The 20305-nt window shown below is 44.4% G+C and overlaps 2 protein-coding genes across 3 annotated transcripts; one reads left to right on the forward strand and one right to left on the reverse strand.

The window, feature by feature from the left end:
- Positions 1–489: 489 nt before the first annotated feature.
- gad3 (glutamate decarboxylase 3) lies at positions 490–9813 on the reverse strand. Of its 2 annotated transcripts, none has more exons than XM_084006770.1 (16): positions 9720–9813; positions 8194–8295; positions 7781–7887; positions 6543–6678; positions 6205–6295; positions 5695–5807; positions 5325–5440; positions 4398–4477; positions 4080–4134; positions 3880–3996; positions 3386–3450; positions 2797–2875; positions 2256–2405; positions 2018–2128; positions 1816–1905; positions 490–929 (listed from the first exon to the last, which is right to left on the reverse strand). In XM_084006770.1, exons 1-16 carry the CDS (start codon positions 9775–9777, stop codon positions 756–758), a joined length of 1644 nt encoding a protein of 547 aa, XP_083862896.1. In that variant the 5' UTR covers positions 9778–9813; the 3' UTR covers positions 490–755. The 2 variants fall into 2 exon arrangements, with proteins under 2 accessions (XP_083862896.1, XP_083862897.1); XM_084006771.1 differs by having other exon boundaries at positions 793–929; positions 1816–1921.
- A 691-nt stretch (positions 9814–10504) lies between these two features.
- On the forward strand, positions 10505–18039 carry exoc3 (exocyst complex component 3). The gene is made up of 16 exons (XM_084006756.1): positions 10505–10663; positions 11550–11748; positions 12310–12529; positions 12723–12895; positions 13465–13677; positions 13998–14176; positions 14575–14691; positions 15016–15133; positions 15211–15336; positions 15605–15705; positions 16010–16120; positions 16219–16360; positions 16677–16799; positions 17013–17174; positions 17483–17604; positions 17678–18039. Exons 2-16 carry the CDS (start codon positions 11605–11607, stop codon positions 17880–17882), a joined length of 2256 nt encoding a protein of 751 aa, XP_083862882.1. The 5' UTR covers positions 10505–10663; positions 11550–11604; the 3' UTR covers positions 17883–18039.
- The last annotated feature ends 2266 nt before the right edge of the window (positions 18040–20305 follow it).

Here is a 20305-nt window from a genome sequence, read left to right on the forward strand (position 1 = left end):
CTTTGGTCACATGACCAGTTATTGAGACATTTACATGTTTAGTTACTGCTGGCTTTTGTTTCAATAAGTTGTTTGAGATGAGGACATCACCATTACATGTTTCTACTTAAATGCCCTACTTTCATGATAAAATATCACATAGCGTGAACTCTTTACATTTTCCATAAAATTCACCAAAAGCCAAACATCCCTAACTTTGAGTAGTGTATCTTCTTTGGAATCTGCTTCTAAACATGTAAAGGCATTATTGGAGGTTTCAGAACTTGAACATCTACTGGTATGACATGTTAATAGTAACATGTCGGGTTCATACTTGAATCTTTACGTTCTTTAATGTAAACTTTGGCTGAAAAGTGACTTAAAAGCTGAAGGTCCTTTAAAGCTGCATTCTCCCTGCTGGCCACCAGAGGGCGACTCTGATTGTATGGAAGTGTATGAGAAAATTACTTTACTTCATCTACCAATGCCGTTGGCTAGTAAGATTTTTATTTTGAAGGTTACTACCTCCAGCTTCAAGACATATTCAGATGGATGACCTGATTGCGGTGACCCTAAAACCTGTGTAAATAGTGAAAACTCTACATGTTAATGTTGGACAAAGGCTTTGTGATGCTGCAAGAAAACATTGCTGTAAAATAAGAAGTTGTAATGTTAAGCAGAGGCTGTAAAGTACAGCTGGAGATAATTGGCTGGATGCAATGTAGTCTTATATCGGTGTCAAACAGTGGGATGAGACCAAATAATCACATCAGATGTCAGAGGTCGTAACCCAGCTGGGTGATCTCATCCAGCAGGAAGTCAACGTCCTCTCGCTGTGTGGCCGGATTGGAGAACACACACCTGAAGAAATTGACTTTGGCTCCCAAAGGCTGATAGCTAATCATAACGGAGCCTTTCTCCATCATCCTGCCTTTGATCCGAGGAGCCACCTGCAGAGACGGAGAGTATAATGATGGTGATCAGTAAAAAGGGCTGAGTCGTTTACATTTACATTTACATTTAGGTCATTTAGCAGACACTTTTGTCCAAAGCGACTTACAATAAGTACATTTGTCAAGAGAAGGAAACAAAGAAACCACGACGTATCGTTGCCGATGCAGTAAGAGCTAAAAATAGAACAAGTGTTAGGTCCTCATCTGAGTAAAGTATTTCACGAGCAACAGTGCTAAGATCAGAGTGCTATAGGTAAGGGTTTTTTTTTTTTTTTTGGGGGGGGGGGGGGATGTCGAGGGAGGGTGTTAGTGGGTCATGCTATGTAGAGTTAAGGTGAAGTCTGAACAGGTGAGTCTTGAGCCTTTTTCGGAAGATGGCAAATGACTCAGCTGTCCTGACATTAGTCGGGAGTTCGTTCCACCACTGAGGCGCCAGAACAGTCATGCTTTCTTAGGTCTGTCTGCAAGACCACATGATAACTCCTTTTAAAACGCTAGTTCTCTGAATGGAGTCTGGTTGATGGGTGCTAGGCTACGCTAACATTGTAGCTGCTCCATCAACACTCCAAATAAGGTCATCTAGACATAAATACAGCAGAGACCTTGTTGTTTGGACCACAGACAGTCTCTGGTTCCTCCACATAGTCTGGTCTGGTCTCTGGACTCATGTGAGCTACTATCTAGACCTCTGGGGGACCACAGACAGTCTCTGGTTCCTCCACATAGTCTGGTCTGGTCTCTGGACTAATATGAGCTACTATCTAGACCTCTGGGGGACCACAGACAGTCTCTCGCCGGTCTTACACTTTAAATCCCATTCACAGATTTCGGATATACAATGAAGCACTGGAGTCCAGAGGAACCGCTGATGTTCTGTACTAACCTGATGGAGTCTTTCGTCTCTTTCAGGTCCAGGTTTCAGGCCTCTCAGACTGGGAGGGATGTACCAGAAACACACGTTGCTGTGCTCCGGCTGTGTGGGAGGCAAACTGATTTTAAATAAACACTGAACTGAAAACTAGGACCAAATAACAATGTAACGATGTGATCAAAAAGATAAACTAGCCTGTAAAAACCAGCCTCACCTTGTCTTTGAAGACCAGCTGGAAGTCTGTCTGTCTCCTCTGCAGTTGGTCGTACAGATACTCGCCGTTCTCTAAGCATTTGTTGACCTGAGATCCAAAACCCTCGGAGCCCTGAGAGGGTGAGACAGGCAGGCGACACGGAAAGTTAGACAGACAGACAAAAGCTGTTTGATTTACACTGAAACATTTATACAATGTAAAATCAAACACCCAGTAATGTAGAAAGTAACATGAATACCTTTGCCTTCCACATGAGCCAAAGCTTAAAGACGTCGACATGTCGGCCACACTGGATGCTCTTGTCTCCGGTATCATAGTTGACATCGTAGGGTTTGTCCTTCTGGAAGAGGTACTCAGCCCCGACCTCATTACACTTCTGTAAGAGACCCTGCAGACGAGAGAGGCATGCAACGTCAAGAGATAAGACAAGAGATACTCTCTTAGAAAGAAGGGTTCTTCCTGAAGGGCTAAGATTCTACCCAGAATGATTTTGATGCTGGAGAACCCTTGTTTGAAGAAAGGGTTATTCAAGGATTGTTTAAAGCATGGGTGTTGAAAGGGAAGGCCCACTACCCAACCCACATACCCCCAAAAACTGTTACTGGGAACCATGATTGTTGTCGGTTGTGCTGCACATCGCAGCCCTTTGAGGTTATAGTCAAAACCCATAGAATAAAAAAATGTTCTCGGTACAACCCTCTGGATCGGATCTAGATGAATATAAAATGGTTCTCAAGAGAACGCCCTGGGTGGGTTGTGGATGAAAGATAAAGTCTTACTCTCTTCTTGACTAGTATGACGGAGCACTGCAGAGGTACGCCCATCATCTTGTGAGGATTCCATGTGACGGACCAGGCTCTGGAAGATAATCATTTCAAATTCAACACACTGACGAGTTCTGTCCCAACTCAACATCCTTCGGAGGAGGTTCTTCGTGGTTGAACACTGCAAAGGCCAAACCGAACGTTCTGGTCTACACACCCTTTGCTGCTTCCATTGCCTAGCAACCAGCTGACGGAGACAAGAAAGAGCATAGAAGAGGTAACTAACATTATCTGGATTCAATCCAAATTCTAAAATCCAGTCATTGTGCATGTCGAGATAAGTCGGGCAATGAAGGATCCATCAGTTGGATCCTCCGAAAACGGGAAAAGATGGCCACAATTCTGGGCTGCATTGCTTGTCTTTGAAACGGGACAGCCTTGTCGCAGCCGTCGCGGTCTTTAAATGCAGCCTCCGAAGGATGTTGCTGCACATGCCGATTGAGATACCGCTACACGGATCATTTTCGCTGCAATAATGTTTGCAAATAGCGGCAACATGCTTTGAGAGAAAACGCCTGGCTGTGTTGTGGGTGGATGCGGTTACCGGTCAATGCCCTGAAGTTTCGTCCTGTGCCTGTCTGACATCAGCAGGCCTCCGCCCCACGCCGCCTGGGAGAGACAGTCAAACTCAGAAAACATACCCATTCTTTATAGGAATGTGTGTGATACACTGCTGTGATCCAATCAAATTATTTAGAGATGCAGTAATTGTGTGACCGTGCAAGCCTATGCAGACAGGAGGATAAACTGTGGATGCCACACTGTCTTCCCAGCCCTCCACCCTGTGTGCCAATTGTGTTTATTGGGGCCAATCCAAAAGCATGGAAAGCATGAAAATCTCTATAAACACGATCTGTCGGCAACAGGGCGAGATTTTGGTTTTACATTTGTAGTCCAAATAGTTTTGACTACCTGGGACAAAAGGGCCCACCTCGGGCCAATCAACCAAACACCCACCTGATGATCCCAGTAAAGCATTTACCTGGACACCCATCCTATAAGCTCAACTGACTTTGAGAGAGAGGGAGGGAACCTTACATCAACATGCATCCACAGTGTGTGCCGATGGCAGATGTCAGCGATGGTGTTGAGAGGATCGAAGGCTCCGAACACCGTGGTCCCTGCTGTCGCGTTCACGTAGAAAGGAACCAAACCCTGCAGAGAGACAACTGAGGCTGGTCTCGTCAAACGAACCCGCTAGAATGTTTATCTGACTTTCTTTTGCCTTTCATTCATACCTTTTCTTCAGCGGCAACAATGGAAGACTCAAGTTCGGCAGGAATCATTTTCCCTCTTAAAGGATCAAAAGTAGACTCAGTAGATAGCAGTTATTAGGGCATAAAGGCTTGGACTCATCACCTTAGAACTCACCTTCTCTAGGCATCACAGATGATGGATGTACCTCGCTCATATTTTTTTTTTGTGTGTATAGATCAAAGCAAATTTCACCCAGAACACACACACACACACACACAAGCTGCAACAGCTGAACAAACATTCCCTTTGTCATCACGTTGACTGTTAACAGACACATGGACTCTGTGGAACTTACCCACCTTTTATCGCATTTCACCACGACAACATTCTCACTGCCCATCCCCAGCACAGCCGCAGACTTCTTCACAGAATAATGACTCTGAATGGGACGAAAACACAGGCATTCATCTCCATTAGCGTCAGTTCAAAGAGGTTGACTTTTCATGAGGCAGTGGCTGCGTGGTTTGGCTCTGAGAGGAAGTCCCCGGGTGCTTCTTTCCCGGCTTCTGAGCGTGTTCACAAAAGCAATGCCGTCTTTAGTCTGGAGATAAAAGCTTGGTGTGCTACGTGCTACGAGGCCCGACTTAATGAGACGATTCCCGAAACCACCACCCACATAAATGCTTCACATGAACATTAAAATGTGAAGAGGTTACAGTGTTGACCTCATGTCGAAGAGGCTATGACGTTGGAATGGTTTCAGTGGTGTGACTTGTAAAGAAAATGGCAGTTGTTGTTATGGTGACTGGTAGCGGTAGCTAGTTAGGTAGGTGGCTGGTTAGCTAGGTAGCAGCTAGGTAGCCTGCTCCTTCTCTGGAGCAGCAGGAAGTGAGGCAGAGGGACCGCTAGATCCATCGCTGCCACTGTTCACCAGCCTGCTACTCGCTACTCATTTTCTGTAACCCGTGTAGCATTAAAGAATGGTGGAATTAGCAAGCAAGCTAAATAGCTGGTTGTCTTGCTATTTAGCTAGATAGCTAGCTTGCTAGCTAAATAGCCGGTTGTCTTGCTATTTAGCTAGATAGCTAGCTTGCTAGCTCCACAGCTTTAATGTGTGTCGAAGTAGTGAGTCGTGTTCCAGCATCAGTGTAGTTTCCTCCGGCGTGTGATCAGAGTGAGGACCACTGATAGAAACCTCAGGGAAGTCACTTTACTTTATACGGAAGTGAGACGCTATGGTAACGGTCGCTATGGCAGTGGTACAGGTGATGATGAGGTGTGATTACGTGTTCTGACGTGAAGAGGGCCAGCGGAGGCAGAGCTGCCATCCCTCTGGTCTTGACTTCCGGGTAGAAGTGATATCTGGCCACCAGGATGCTGTACAGGTTGCATATCGTGCCTCCTTCAGAAAACACAGTTTTTATAGACCAGTAGCTCCTCCGTCTCAGTTGCATATTATACCCTAATACTATAGAAGTATACGCTATAATGTAGTGTAATTATTTGTAACATAACATCTATTCACTAACCGAGAATAATGGTTGATTAATGGTAGCTAAACTGTTTGAATTAACTGTACCTGAGGCAAACATAAAGATGACTCAGCATTTTTATACCTAGAGAGATATCCGGTGTCTCTTTTAAAAGTTTTTTTACCTGGACAGAAAATGCCGTCTCCCTCGTCGTCAGACCATCCCACAATGCTTTGCATCTTCTTCAGCAGGATCTCCTCCATGAGCACGAAAACGGGTGAGACCTCATATGTAAACCTGGTGAAAGGAATTTATTATAGAGACAATCAGGATTACTTGCTTCCCGCAGACATCTTATGTTTAAATTTCATTTCTGAACTGCAGAGATATTAAGTTGTAGTCAACACCAAAGTATTGCAATTAGGCTTAAAGTGCTTCCCCAAAGTGTTTGATAAGGTAGCATCTAGTTTCAAGTCTTCTTCAATCCAGCATGATGTTCATTTAGTACATTATGGTCCATTTAGAGTCCAACAGACCAGAAAGCAGGGGATGCTTTAGGGGGCGGGGCTTACCTGCTGATTGACAGGTCGCTACCACGCTACCAATGCTAGTTAGCTACTAGGTGGATTTCAAAAGCTCAGAAGATTTCTAGATGTTGTGTTTAAACAGATTAACGAAGGTGAAGTGATCTTACGTGTTGGTGTTGGCCGTGGAGGTTAACCATTCGCCTGCTACACCGATCACATCAAGACCTGAAGACAGCTGGTTGAAGAAACGGGGATGGCCTGGAAAAAAACTAAAAGTCAGAGGTCATAGGTCAAGGTCAAACAAATCCTTCATAAAGCGAAATAGAGGCGTGGAGGTTTGACTGCATGTTTAGATTCCTCTTTTGATTAAAAATACGAAATGGAAGATGCTGCAAGAGTGACGCACTGAGTGCTTCTGACGTAAAAACCCACACCAACACTGAACTCAGGGTTTCTGAACATCTTCATCCTCTTCCAGTCCATGTGTATAATAATGGTCACTCACCTGTACGGACGCCATACTTGAGTGTGTCTCTACAGTCCACTAAGATCTGCTCCAGAGTCTCTGGTTGGTCCGGCAGGTCCAGACTGAAGCTCTCCAGTCCCTCCTTCAGCTGGTGAGGATGGTGGAAGTCCAGGACCTGAAACACAGGGAGTAGGATTTTCCCCCCTGATGTCATGTTATTAACGTACAATACACATTTTTCCGGATAGGTTAATTGATGACTCTAAATTGCCGTAGGTGTGATCGTGAGGAGTGGTTGTCTGTCCATCCAGGTGTACGCTGCCTTCGCCCAATGTCAGCTGGCATCGGCTCCAGCCCCCCCGCGACCCTGAATACAGGATAAGCGGTCGACGATGGATGGATGGAACTTCTTCAAAATGTTTTTCTGTGTTGGATCCAAATCTGAGATCCCTTCATTATGTGTATTGTTATATCTGTGTTTGGCTCCTGAACACCTTTACTGGTGACAATGTCAAGGTCTTGAGAAGGAAGTGGCACCAGCAGCTGAGGAGGGAAGGACCCCGACACGGCGGTCCAAGTCGAAGGAAGCCTGTGGTATCACGGAAGTGTAGGATAGAAACAAGGGCAGTACTAAAACTGAGTTACAAAATTGCAAACGAGACAACGTTGAGACATGTCCTAAACGGTGATGAGCATTCCGATGTGGCTGGTGACGGGAAACCTGGCAGGAGAGGGAACTGAAGGCGGTGAAGGTAACTGGTTGTGAAAGCCGTGTTCATCACGGTAATGAGACAACCATAAATCAGATACGACTTAATTACACACATCCAATCCCTGGAAGCTAGAATTTTGTGCCAACCCCTGGAAGCTAGAATTTTGTGCCAACCCCTGGAAACTAGAATTTTGTGCCAACATTGCCAGACAAGATCAATCACGTCGCCATGCATGGAAGCTGCTTGCTATGTGGAAATGGGAAGAAAACATTAGTGAAAACAAGTGAATTAGGAGAAGGTAAACTTAAATCTGAGGAAAGGGAATTCAATGGGGATTTGGTCACTGTTGAATTACTCTAGAGCAGAGGTCTTCAACAGGGGGTCCGGGACCCCTAGGGGACCCGCAGTGTTACTGCAGGGGGTCCCCGAAATAATTTCATCCAATTTTAAATATGATCAAAATACACCTTAACATGAATACGACATATATTCAGCAAATATAAATCTTCCTGTTTATTGATGAAATGTCCCTTCACTTGTATCGTATCTTTATTTAGCGGTTACCTTGGTGGTCCTCCGGCTGGACTTGCTGATGAAACCCAACAGGATGTTCACCAGCTCCTGCAGGAACCCGCTGGTTACCTCATCACCACCTGGAGCCGGGAGCAGGTCTGAACACACAAACACACACGCACACACACACACATCCACACACACACACACACACACATCCACACACACACACACACACACACACACACACAACACACACACACACACACACACACTCTATCACAAAAGTTGCCAATTGACGTTCTGTCGATCTGTAACGTCCGTCTGTCAGTTTTTTGTCCAGAACCTCCGTCAAATCATCACTCAGCCAAAGAGCGTGAAGGACATCTCAGGAGGACCTGGATCCGGACCTGGACCAGGACCTGGACATGGACATGGACCTGGATCTGGATCTGAGCTCTCACCTTTACTGTAGATCTGGCTGAAGTCGGCAGGCGTCTGTCCTCTGGCGGCCGGCGAGTTCTCCTGCCGTCTGTCCCTCCCAGCTGTCTTATCAATGATTCTGTCTGGAGGCACATTCAAACCTGTCTGTCTGCAGTGGCAACAAGTGTGTGGCAACATTCATACCTGATCAGAGTCTTTGAGGACTCACTATAAATCATGATTACGATGGCAGTCATAATAACCAGAACTTTAATTAGACCCAACTTTAAACCTGAATATAATTGAGACGGTTGAGTTATATAAAAACTGCTGCCTGTCCAGTTGTCATATTTGCTCTGGAGACCGAATCTGTGAATATCTTTATTTCTGCTGTAAAGTTGGTCGTGTTAACATGGAGCTCTATGGGGGATCGACTCACTTTTGGAGCCTTCAGTGGGCATTTGAGGAACTGCAGTTTTTGCCACTTGATAACATATTTATACTTGAACCTGAAATCTTCTCCTGAACAAGTTGTCTCCTGTTAACATGAACGTTTTTTTTTGGCAAAGATGGCACGTTACTTAGAAAACTGCTGCTCAGTGGACGCCTCTTTTTTTCATGATAGATAAGGGGGGGTTTACTCAGGAGGTAGAGCGGGTTGCTGGCAACCGTAAGATTGCCAGTTTGATCGCCGGCTCCTCCTAGCTGAGTGCCTGGTGTCCCTGAGCAAGACGCCTCACCCTAATTGCTCCTGACAAGCTGGCTGTCGCCCTGCATGGTTGAACGTAGGTGTGTGAATGTGTTTGTGAATGGGTGAATGTCAGTCATTACTGTGCTATATAAATGAGGACCATTTATATAAATGAGGACCATTATAAATATGGGGGAAATAAAAACAACAAAAAACGTGGAAAGAAGTGAGAAAGAAAAAAATGTGTCTACACTCCAGTTTAAGGGCTGCAACTATTTTTTTTCATTACTGATTAATTAATGATTAAAGACTATTTTCCATATTAATTTGTGTTTTGGCATATAAAAAACGAAGTTAATTGTTTGAAGGCGATGTGTTCTAACTTGTGTTGATCCTTTAACTGCAAACAGATTCAGAGAGCAACAATGTGAAACTCATTGTGAGACTCATTTTTCCTGAAAAGAAAACTGTTTTGTTGACTTTATCTGTCTGACACATCAAGGGCATCAGTGGTCAGGATATTTATCTCTTAAACAGTTTGCATATTATTCAAATGGCTATAGAACAACGTTTCATAAATCTGCTGCTCAGTTTCATCTGCACTGAAGTTCAAGTTCACTGAGAAGTTGTTTTAAATGTTAAATCGTATTCTCACATTAACAGGTCACATGATCAGAAATATGAACTTTACCATCTGCATGTTTCCTTATTTAACACTGAGGTTTTATTTTCTAGCAGACAAAATAATACTTTTTCACCAAATTTGTTTTGCTTCATAATTTTCAGATATGTATGTTGTTGAAGCCACTAAACAGTCAGATGCACATTTCTAATGAATTCACATTTACTTTTTTTATTATGTCATCAAAGTCTTACCTTGCAGCTGTAAATAATCCATATCAATGCAGTTCAGTCTCACTGTAACTGTTCTCATGCAGCGGTGTGGACAGACCTGTCAGCCTGTATCTGCTGATAGTCAAAGATCCAGCCTGAGCGCTGCCTTTAAAGAGCAGCAGGTAGAAGTGAGGTGTGGTCTGCAGCCAGCTGCTGTTGGCATCAAAGCACAAAGAACACCGGCAGGAGTGGAGTGAATGGCATTTTGTTTGGCGGAAAGATTAAAGGTGCCGAAAGCTGTGAAAGCTGGGGCCAGAATTATAGTTTAAACACATTAATAATTGTGTGTAATTAGTGTCAGACTGCCTGTCTTTTGATGGCAATCAGTCAAATAATCAGATGATCCATATTCTTTGGGATTTTAGTGTCACATGTGACAGCGCTACTACAGAACTGTCACTTTTTGTTTGGCTCCGACGGTCCGACCGCAAAATAATTTACATTTTTACATTTTCTTTCTTTCTTTCTTTCTTTCTTTCTTTCTTTCTTTCTTTCTTTCTTTTTTTCTTTCTTTCCTTTTCTTTCCTTTCTTTCTCTCTTTCTCTCTCTTTCTTTCTTTCCTTTTCTTTCCTTTCTTTCTCTCTTTCTCTCTCTTTCTTTCTTCCTGTCTGTCTGTCTGTCTGTCTGTCTGTCTGTCTGTCTGTCTGTCTGTCTGTCTGTCTGTCTTCCTTTCCCTCCCTGCCAACCTACTGCGCAACACTCCAGTCCAGCAGGTGGCGGTAGTGTGGCCCTAAGATGTTTTTTGCTCCCCAAACACAGAATAAACACCAACGAAGAAGAGGGCTGCTGATGCTGGGCGGAGCTGCGACGAGGAAGAAGCACAACAACAAAACTTCGTCTGAAAATATTAACGATGTGTTTGTAGAAATGCGGTTCATCGTCCGCTCGTCGCGTCGCTGAGTTCCCGCGCTGAGACTCTTCTTCGGGTCAGTACAGCGAGCTTTACTGCGCAGGCGCATAGAAGGAGCGTTAGCCTTTACCCTTCTGTTGTTAGCTTAGCTTTATGCTGTTAACGCTCAGTTTAATGAGCTGGTTAATGATGATCTGGATCGTTAATGTCGTTATTTGAAACCAAAGTCTGAGTCAGCAGTTTTGTCGGGAATAAAAACCTCGCTAGCTCGCTAGCTGGCATCACATTAACAACCCAGCGACGTGCTAGCTAACGAGCTAACTAGCTCAGTGTTTGACAGCTGGTCATGTGATTTACAGAGTGATAACTGGAGAAGTGAGACAAAACAAATGTCTGCGCTTCACGTTATTATGATAACCATCAGAATATGCTTTAAACTCTGAAAACATGCTGGTACATTTTGTTAAAATAAAAAATAAATGTTTTTGTTAAGGAAAAAAATATGTTTTTGTTTTTAGTGAACATCAATAAAATTATCTGAAATAATATATCTCTGCATAAAACAGGATACATTTTAAAAATAATATTAAAAAAAATTAAAATCAGGATAATATTCACGTCCACCACTACAGCTTTTTCTATTCATAACAATAATTTAAAAAGTTGGTGGAAGCGTAATGCAAATTCAGGGACTAATTTCATTCAAAAAAAAATTCTGCTCTGTTTTTCTGAATTAACAAGTAAAATTGTGCTCGAAAGTAAATGAGAGCTCTGGCAGGATTTTGAGGTTTCTCCTTTATCCAGAATTATATTTATATTATAATATAAATATATTTTTCTCAAGTGAATGCATTACGCTTCTGTAAAATACTGTATCAACTCTTAAGGAATGAACTAGTCCTCCTTTTCATATATAGCGTGAACAAATAATGAATAGTTTTCCTCATGGATGAACCTTTCAGCTCTTTTGCACGAAGCCCTCGGACACGGCTATACTTTCCCCGGCGGAGGAGCACGATGGAGGAGACGAGTCGGGAGGCGGTTGCCACGGCGGTGCAGCGGGTGGCGGGGATGCTGCAGCGATCGGACCAGCTTGACAAAGTGGAGCAGTACCGAAGGCGAGAGGCTCGCAAGAAGGCCTCGGTGGAAGCCCGGCTGAAGGTGACGTGTTAACGAGGCGCTCTCGTTCAGCGGGCAAAATGTAAAATATGTCCAAAAAGACATGTTAACATGAACATCTAATAAGCACTTATAAATGTTGTTAATGTGAAATTGTGATGTAGAAATGCCCACACAGAATTACAATATGTTCTATAAATATATGAATCTGTCAACAATTATTATTTTAATGGCCAAGCATCATTACAAAGTGCTGTTATACATGGAACTATAGGCTGCTCAACACATTATTATTATTATTATTGACCGGTTTAATAAGGAACACAGTTTTATACAATATGTAACAGGGGGTCCCTCTACCGGGTCTCTATAGGCCTTGGGGGTCCCTCCACCGGGTCTCTATGAGTCTTGGGGGTTGGCTTGAAAAACCTTGAAGGGCTCTGATCTAGAGGACCGTGAGCGAGGTTTCTTTTTAGCTGCAGTTTGTTCTACAGGCAAATGCATCATCACCGGTGCACTTCATGTAAACGGATGTATTTCCTGACATGGATGAGGTCATAGGTCACAATGACACCGTGTCCGTCTCCTCCTCGGGTCCTTCAGGCAGCCATCCAGTCCCAGCTGGACGGCGTTCGCACTGGGCTGACCCAGCTGCACAGCGCTCTGCTGGACGTGAAGGACATCCAGGGCTCGCTGGCGGACGTGAGTAAAGACTGGAGGCAGAGCATCAACACCATCGAGAACCTGAAAGACGTGAAGGACGCCGTCGTTCAACACAGCCAGCTGGCGTCGGCCGTGGAGAACCTCAAGAACATCTTCTCTGGTAAGATCACTTCAGCTGGAGCTGTCCTCCAGGTTTCACTCAGAGATCCGGGGGGGTTTCCTCTGACTCGTCTGTGTGTGTGTGTGTGTGTGTGTGTGTGTGTGTGTGTGTGTGTGTGTGTGTGTGTGTGTGTGTGTGTGTGTGTGTGTGTGTGTGTGTGTGTGTGTGTGTGTGTGTGTGTGCGCGTGTGTAGTACCAGAGATCGTGGAGCAGACCCAGCAGCTGATAGAGCAGGCGGAGCTGCTGCAGGCTCACAGGAAGCTGATGGAGCTGGAGTGTTCCCGGGACGACCTGATGTACGAACAGTTCCGCATGGACAGCAAAAACACCAGCGACATGAACCTCATCTCCATCTACTTCGATGACGTGAGTGTGGAACAGATCTAGATCTATAGATCTATGGGAACATCACACAGCTGTGAACTATGAAGGATCCTGGTGGGAACCAAAGATCCTGAGTGCAGACTCAGACAAACATATTTTACTAGCATTTTTAGATTTAGATTTTTTTATTGTCAAATATGTCAAAAGAATACAGAAAATAAAATATATATAATACACAACTAGAAAGCTTAGAGATATATGAATTAAAAAAACCCACCCCTTCTCCATCATTCATATCCTCTGTCATATGCATATTTTATTTTATGTTCTTCTTTTACTTATCATTAGCTTGATATCATATTGATAAAAACATGTTTATTATTTGTCTGACTGGGTCACGTCATCATTTGTGTTTTCTCAGCATTTTACTTATTATTGTAAATTTTATTATTGTAAAGTTATTATCGTGAGTTTACTGTGGAGTCATGAATCACAAAACATGAGTTGAATCAGTTAAAACCTGCTGAACATTGATTTTTCTAACGATGAGCCTCGTGTGTGTGTGGTTGTTTGTTCTAGTCTCATAACCGTGATGTGTGTGTGTGTTCCAGGTCCAGGCTCTGTCAGACGAGCTGGCCAAGCAGCTGTGGATGGTGCTGCAGAGGTCCATGCTGACGGTGCGCCGCGACCCCACCATGCTGGTGTCGGTGGTCCGCATCATCGAGCGGGAGGAGAAGATCGACCGCCGCATGGTGGACCGCAGGAAGCAGACGGGCTTCATCCCGCCGGGCCGGCCTAAACGCTGGAAGGACAAGATGTTCCAGGTGAGAGACGAAACGCTCACTCAGTTAGGAAGGAAACATATTTATATTATATTTATGTACTTCGAGTATCTCTTTGTGCTCTTTGAGGTTGTTTAGCTTCTAGTTGGAGGATCGTTGTTTTTCTCTACCTCATCGGTGATCCTCATCTTCACACGACACATCCTCCTCTTCCTCCTCTTCTTGTTCTTCTTCTTCTTATCATTTTTGTTATGATTAATAATAAAGTCTCAGGCAAGTTGTTCCAGTGAGAATCAAACTCAGTATTATAAAGCGTTCACACACACTTCCCCGGCGGCGGTCTCGCCGTGTGTGTGTTGCAGGTGTTGGAGGGGACGGTCAGCACCCGCATCGAGGGCACCCAGGCGGTGACGAGGGACGTGGATAAGATGTGGCTGATTCGTCTCCTGGAGATCACCCGGCGCTACGTCCTGGATGACCTCATCGTGGTGAAGAACCTCATGGTGCAGTGCTTCCCGGCGCACTACAACACCTTCAACAGGTAACGGGCATCATCGCTGGAGCGCCCAGCTGTCCTCCAGCTGGCACCTCGGGGCGAGAACAACGTTTCACCTCACATTATCCCGAGAATTGTAAACATATGTTTAAAACTCATTTTCAACCGGATCGCAGATAGAACACGTTACGAATACTTTGTTACTGTACTTCAGTAGTATTTTCAGGTATCTGTACAAAACAGGTTTGTTACTTTATTTTTAATGCATTTGAGGGGAATTATGGATTATTATGTCTGTTATTAATATGACGTGAGATTCAGTTAGTTTTGGAAAAAACATGTAGAAATGTCCTTCATGGGGATAGTTTTTACTTTATAGTTAAATATGCTTAAAACTCATAAAACACTGAAATCCTCATTTTGTTAAATGTGTGTGTGTTCAGGTTCTTCGACCTCTACCACAACGGCGTGTCCTGTCGTGTGAAGGAACTGGCCGCCGAGGACTTGGAGGCTAACGAGATCGTATCCATGCTGACCTGGGTCCTCAACACCTACAAGAGGTCACCTTCACCTTCAGCTCTGGGACAGAACAGTCTATTTGCAATTCAAAAATCTCAAAAGTTCTGTGTGTGTGTGTGTGTGTGTGTGTGTGTTTGTGTGTGTGTGTGTGTGTGTGTGTGTGTTTGTGTGTGTGTGTGTGTGTGTTTGTGTGTGTGTGTGTGTTTGTGTTTGTGTGTGTGTGTGTGTGTGTTTGTGTGTGTGTGTGTGTGTGTGTTTGTGTGTGTGTGTGTTTGTGTGTGTGTGCGTGTGTGTGTGCGTGTGTGTGTGTGCGTGTGTGTCTGTGTGTGTGTGTGTGTGTGTGTGTGTGTGTGTGTGTGTTTCAGTGAGGAGATGATGGGCCATCCAGAGCTCTACTCGGAGTGTGACATCAACCAGCTGGAGCCTCTGCTGCCTCAGGACGTGGTGGACGAGCTGCTCAGCAAATACGTCAAGACCTTCACGGTACGGACCCCCTGTCTGATCCAGACCCCCTGTCTGATCCAGACCCCCTGTGTGATCCAGACTGTCCCTGTCTCCAGTCTAATATAACAGGCTGGCTGAGGAAGGCCCTGGAGACGGACAAGAAGGACTGGCAGAAAGACACTGAGCCTGAGGCCGACCAGGACGGGTACTACCAGACCACACTGCCTGCCATCGTCTTTCAGGTAACACACACATGCACAACACACACACACACACACACACACACACACACACAGAGTGGACCGTTAGTGGAGCATGAGCAGATGTTTGCTTGGATTCAAACACGCTGTTTCTCCGTCTTCTTAGAATAAAGAAATTACATTTTTACATTCCCGTTAAAACGACCGACAATGAAGAAGTGTGCGACCGCCGTGCGACGTGTCGACGGCGTTCAGAGGAAGGTTCTAGTTTGAGTCCCACATGTCTCTCTCTCTCTCTCCTCTTTGTCAGATGTTTGAACAGAACCTGCAAGTGGCTGCACAGATCGACGGAGATTTCAAAGAGCAAGTCCTGAAGCTCTGCCTGAAGCAGATGAACACGTTCCTCATCAGGCGAGTTGTTCTCTCCGCTGTGGTGACGCTTTAGAAGATGAGATTAGATCCTTTTAGGTCCAGAATAACAGCAGCAAGGAGGGGAAACCCAACAAATATCAATAAGTAAGCAGAGAAGTAAACATACATCATATCATCGTGGTCTGAAAGGTATAGTCCACATTATTGCACAAATAAGATTTAAAATCTGTGTGTTTTCTGTTCCGTGTTTCCGTTAGAAGAGTTAAATATAGTTTTTAGTGCTCAGCGGTGAAAGTGAAGGTTGTTGATAACTGCGTGAACGGAGGTGTGTTTGTGTTTTCAGGTACAGAGAGGAGGCGATGACCTACAAGGAGGAGCACCTGAGGGACCGACAGCTGCCTCCGTGCTACGTCCAGTACATGATCGCCATCATCAACAACTGCCAGACCTTCAAGTAAGATCTCATTCCTTCTACACTCATGATGTCATCATGATGGAAGGCCTGGTGTTCCACGTTGTAACGCGTGGCGGTTCTCCTCCGGCGTTCCTCAGGGAGTCCATCAACAGTCTGAAGAGGAAGTACTCGCAGTCGTCGGAGCCCACCGACAGCGACGCCGCCATCGAGAGGACGCTCAACGAGGTGGCCAAGGAGGGATGTCAGTTCCTGTTGGACGAGGTCTTCCTCGACCTTGAAGTGAGTCGCAGTGATCATCCAATGAGGATTATGATTTAAAGCTCCTTAAAACGGCCAAATCCTCCCACTGAGAAGCTCTTATTATAATAATAAGCATCATAAAGATAACTAATTTGAAATAGCACCTTTTGAAAAACGAAGATACAAAGAGCTTAACAGTAAAAACAAAGTCTTTAGAAGAGATTTAAGATGTTTGTGAAGATGCTGTCATGAACTGCTTGATTACTAAAAGAAAAGGACTAAAACGAATGTAAAGTAACCTGATGGACAGTGAAATGCATGTGACTGCGTTGATGATGGCGTTTGCGTTGAACAGCATCACCTGAGCGAGCTGCTGACCAGGAAATGGCTGCTGGGCTCGCACGCCGTGGACACCATCTGTGTGACGGTGGAGGACTACTTCAACGACTTCAACAAGATCAAGAAGCCCTTCAATCAGGTAGGACGGGACCCGGACGGGACCAGGACCTCCTCAGCATCCTGTTCCCTCTCCCTCCGTCGCCCTCTGAGGTCACTGAGGTCCTCTCTGCTCTCACTGCTCCACACACACACTCACTGGAGCCAAGAAAACTGTTCTACTCAACTTCCTACGTTAAGGTCCTGAGCGTGCTGATGTTGGTGGTCTGTAATCTTGTGATGTGGCGTTTGCTAGGAGATGACCAGCGAGGCGCTGCGCCGCGTGGTGGTGGAGTACATCAAAGCGGTGATGCAGAAGAGGATCACCTTTAAAAACGCAGACGAGAGGAGGGAGGGAGCCGATCGGATGATCAAAGAGGCCGATCAGTTCAAGTTCCTCTTCAGGAAGCTGGCTGCTGTGAGTTCATAGATATACTTATATCTCAGTGGAGTTTCTGACACATTGAGGTACGTTACCATGTGTTCAAGCTCTGTTTAGAGAAATCAGGCTAATATAAACGATAACTTTGTCATGATGTGTTCAAATGTAATCTTGTAAAAAAATTACGAAAATCCAGTTGCTTGAAGGAGTCGGCAAACCGAAGGTTCTCTACAGAACGGTTGAGTACAAATCAACGCGGCGTCACACCCCAAAGTGTGGATGCGGTGACGCGGTCGTCATGGTAACGACTGGGGTCTAACTTTCCGAGTGATTGTTGGGTGCAGGGTGAAGACACGGACCGGCTTTGTGGCGCCATCGCCGCCATCGCTGAAGTGTTCAAGCTGACCGACCCCACGTTGCTGTTCCTGGAGGTCACCACGCTGGTGTCCAAGTACCCTGACATCAGGTACGCACACACACACGCACACACACACACACACGCTGCCCGACGGCGAGGCTGACCCGATGTCTCTCCGTAGGGAGGAACACATCCAGGCGCTGCTGGCCGTTCGCGGCGACGCCAGCAGGGAAATGCGTCAGATGATCATCGGGACTCTCAGCGAGAACAAAGTGTCCTACACCGGCCTCACGCAGCCCATCTTCAAGGACATCACCGTGCCCACCATGACCATGACGACGATGACCACCATGACCTCCATGGCGACTGCAAAGCTGCTCAAATAAAGCCCAAAACCTTGAGACCATCTCCACCTTAAAGCACCTTCAGACACAATGACTTTAGCGAACTTCTTGTTCCCGAATTCTGTTGTTTTATTTGCCCTATAGTTGTCACCCTGATCACATGTCTGCTTCAACATAATAATAAAATGATTAAATCTGATCTGATTTTATTGGACTTCCACCAGGCGGCAACATCCGGGTCTGAAAAGGTCCTAAAAGCTGTCATACGTACCTGTCAAATAATGTATTTACTTGTTTTAACGGCTTCAATACTCTAAATTAAATTAACTGGTTGATGAATAAACCAGGTGTGTAATAAACTAATAATAAACCAGGTTTGTAATATAATAATAATAAAAAACATGTGTAACACAACAATAAAAAATAGATGTCTAATATAATAATAATAAAAAACGTGTAATATAATAATAAAAAACAGATGTGTAACACAACAATAAAAAATAGATGTCTAATATGATAATAATAAAAAACATGTGTAATATAATAATAAAAAACATGTGTAATATAATAATAAAAAATAGATGTCTATCTAATATGATAATAAAAAAACGTGTAATATAATCAGTGTTGGGAGTAACGCGTTACAAAAGTAATGCATTACTGTGATGCATTACGTTTTGCTGTAACGCGGTAATGTAAAGCATTACAACCAAAAATTGGTAATATTTTACTCGGTACAAATCTCAGTAACGCGCGTTACAATGCATTTTAAACCCGAAATCAATTGGTGTGTTATTTTTATACAAATTTGCCAAAAGTGTGAAAGCCGGTCCGTGTAACTCTACACTATGTTAATTAATCGCTGTTGTTAGCAGGCTCCATGAGCTGGACACCGAGCGGCTCCCGGTCGGTCAGAGCGCCGTCACACCGAGGATCAACAGCTGAGGGGCGGAGGCTCCGATTCTCCCCGTCGGTTTTGAACCGCTTTAAGTCCGCGTCATAACGCTGGGTGTTTAAAACAGTAGGTTTACTTCAAAACGCGAGCGTCAGACGCTGTCAGAGCGTTTATGAACAGTGTTTTAGAGCTCCATCTAAATGTCTCAGGTAGGCTTTCAGGTAATTTCGCAGCATAACACAGCGCCTTCCGGGTCATTAAAAAAGACGTACGGCAAATCTGGAATGAAAAATGTCACTGTTATTTCATCCCCGAATCCCATTCATGAACACAATATCTAACATCAGTTTACGAGTCGTTTTCCGTTTCTCGTTTTCCGTTTTTAAAAACGAATAACGGGATACGAGTCATTTTCCGTTTTTCGTTCTTTTATTTTGAAGCGAAAAACTGTGTAATGAGCTGCATTGAACACAAGAAGATCTATTGAGAACAAAAAAAAACATATTTCCTTTTATTTTGGCGAAAAGTAATGCAAAAGTAATGTAAAAGTAGTGTAATGCCTTACAATTCAAAGACAGTAATATTGTAATGTAACTAATTACTTTGAAATGACAGTAACGAGTAATAAATAATGCATTACGCTTTTGAAGTAACTTGCCCAACACTGAATATAATAATAAAAAACAGGTGTGTAATATCAACTCTGGGTAATTCCCTTCCCACCAATCCTGGCTGTGTGACGTAGCATCTTATTTGCATATAGTTCCCATCAGCCCCGTGAGTTCCTCAGCAGGGCTGGCAGAAGTGGGTCAGATCTGGTCTTGATGCCACTGTCGGTACAGGACTCACAGTCCGGAACCCAGATCTCTGTAAACCCTCTAATGAAGTCCCTGAACCCGGTCTTGGTCCCGTTCCGGTCTCTACTGCCTGTGGCACCATGACAAAGGCGTCTCGTGCCTCAGAGCCCTTTAAATGTCCTCCGGGACCAAAGAACTATCGTGTTATTTCGATAGCACATATACTAAAATTGGAACGATACAGAGAAGATTAGCATGGCCCCTGCGCAAGGATGACACGCAAATTCGTGAAGCGTTCCTCATTTTCTAAAAGAAACGAACGTCTGTTGGTTTTTATTTATTGGTTTTGTGTTTGGTGGAAGGTCGGAGCGACTCCCATCCGGGTGGCGTCTACACATTTTCGGGTACGACCTTCCTAGACGCCACCCGGATGGGAGTCGCTCCGTTCGGCCGCTACGGCGAAAAGAAACTTTAACAGGCGGGAAACCCGACCAAGTGTTGCTGATCCTCTTCTGACATTATCTTTGTTGTCTCCGCACCACGTGACTCCTCTTTGTTTACCTTTTTATTTAAATCCTCCGTGTTTAACGAAACAACGCTATGCTTTGTGGGTAAACGACCACGTTAACGTGACGTCACTGAGCTCCGTTGACATTAAAAAGGAATAAAAGCTTCAAGAGCTGATCTGATATAAAGGTTTACTCCTTTTCATACCTTTAATATTTATTTGCTGATCATACGAATCATATTTCCTTTTCATATTGTTTTTTATA

This window comes from Eutrigla gurnardus, assembly GCF_963514095.1.
Source record: "Eutrigla gurnardus genome assembly, chromosome: 4".
In the NCBI taxonomy this organism is placed as follows: Eukaryota; Metazoa; Chordata; class Actinopteri; order Perciformes; family Triglidae; genus Eutrigla; species Eutrigla gurnardus.

Excerpts from the sequence above, each read along its gene's own strand:
- gad3 (XM_084006770.1), bottom strand. The coding sequence starts at position 9,777 with ATGAGAACAGTTACAGTGAGACTGAACTGCATTGATATGGATTATTTA. Across the intron at positions 5,808-6,204 it reads TCCACGGCCAACACCAACAC|GTTTACATATGAGGTCTCAC; the intron begins GTAAGATCACTT and ends TCCTTTCACCAG. Across the intron at positions 4,135-4,397 it reads GTGGTGAAATGCGATAAAAG|AGGGAAAATGATTCCTGCCG; the intron begins GTGGGTAAGTTC and ends TGATCCTTTAAG.
- exoc3 (XM_084006756.1), top strand. The coding sequence starts at position 11,605 with ATGGAGGAGACGAGTCGGGAGGCGGTTGCCACGGCGGTGCAGCGGGTG. Across the intron at positions 11,749-12,309 it reads CGGTGGAAGCCCGGCTGAAG|GCAGCCATCCAGTCCCAGCT; the intron begins GTGACGTGTTAA and ends CGGGTCCTTCAG. Across the intron at positions 14,692-15,015 it reads GTCCTCAACACCTACAAGAG|TGAGGAGATGATGGGCCATC; the intron begins GTCACCTTCACC and ends TGTGTGTTTCAG.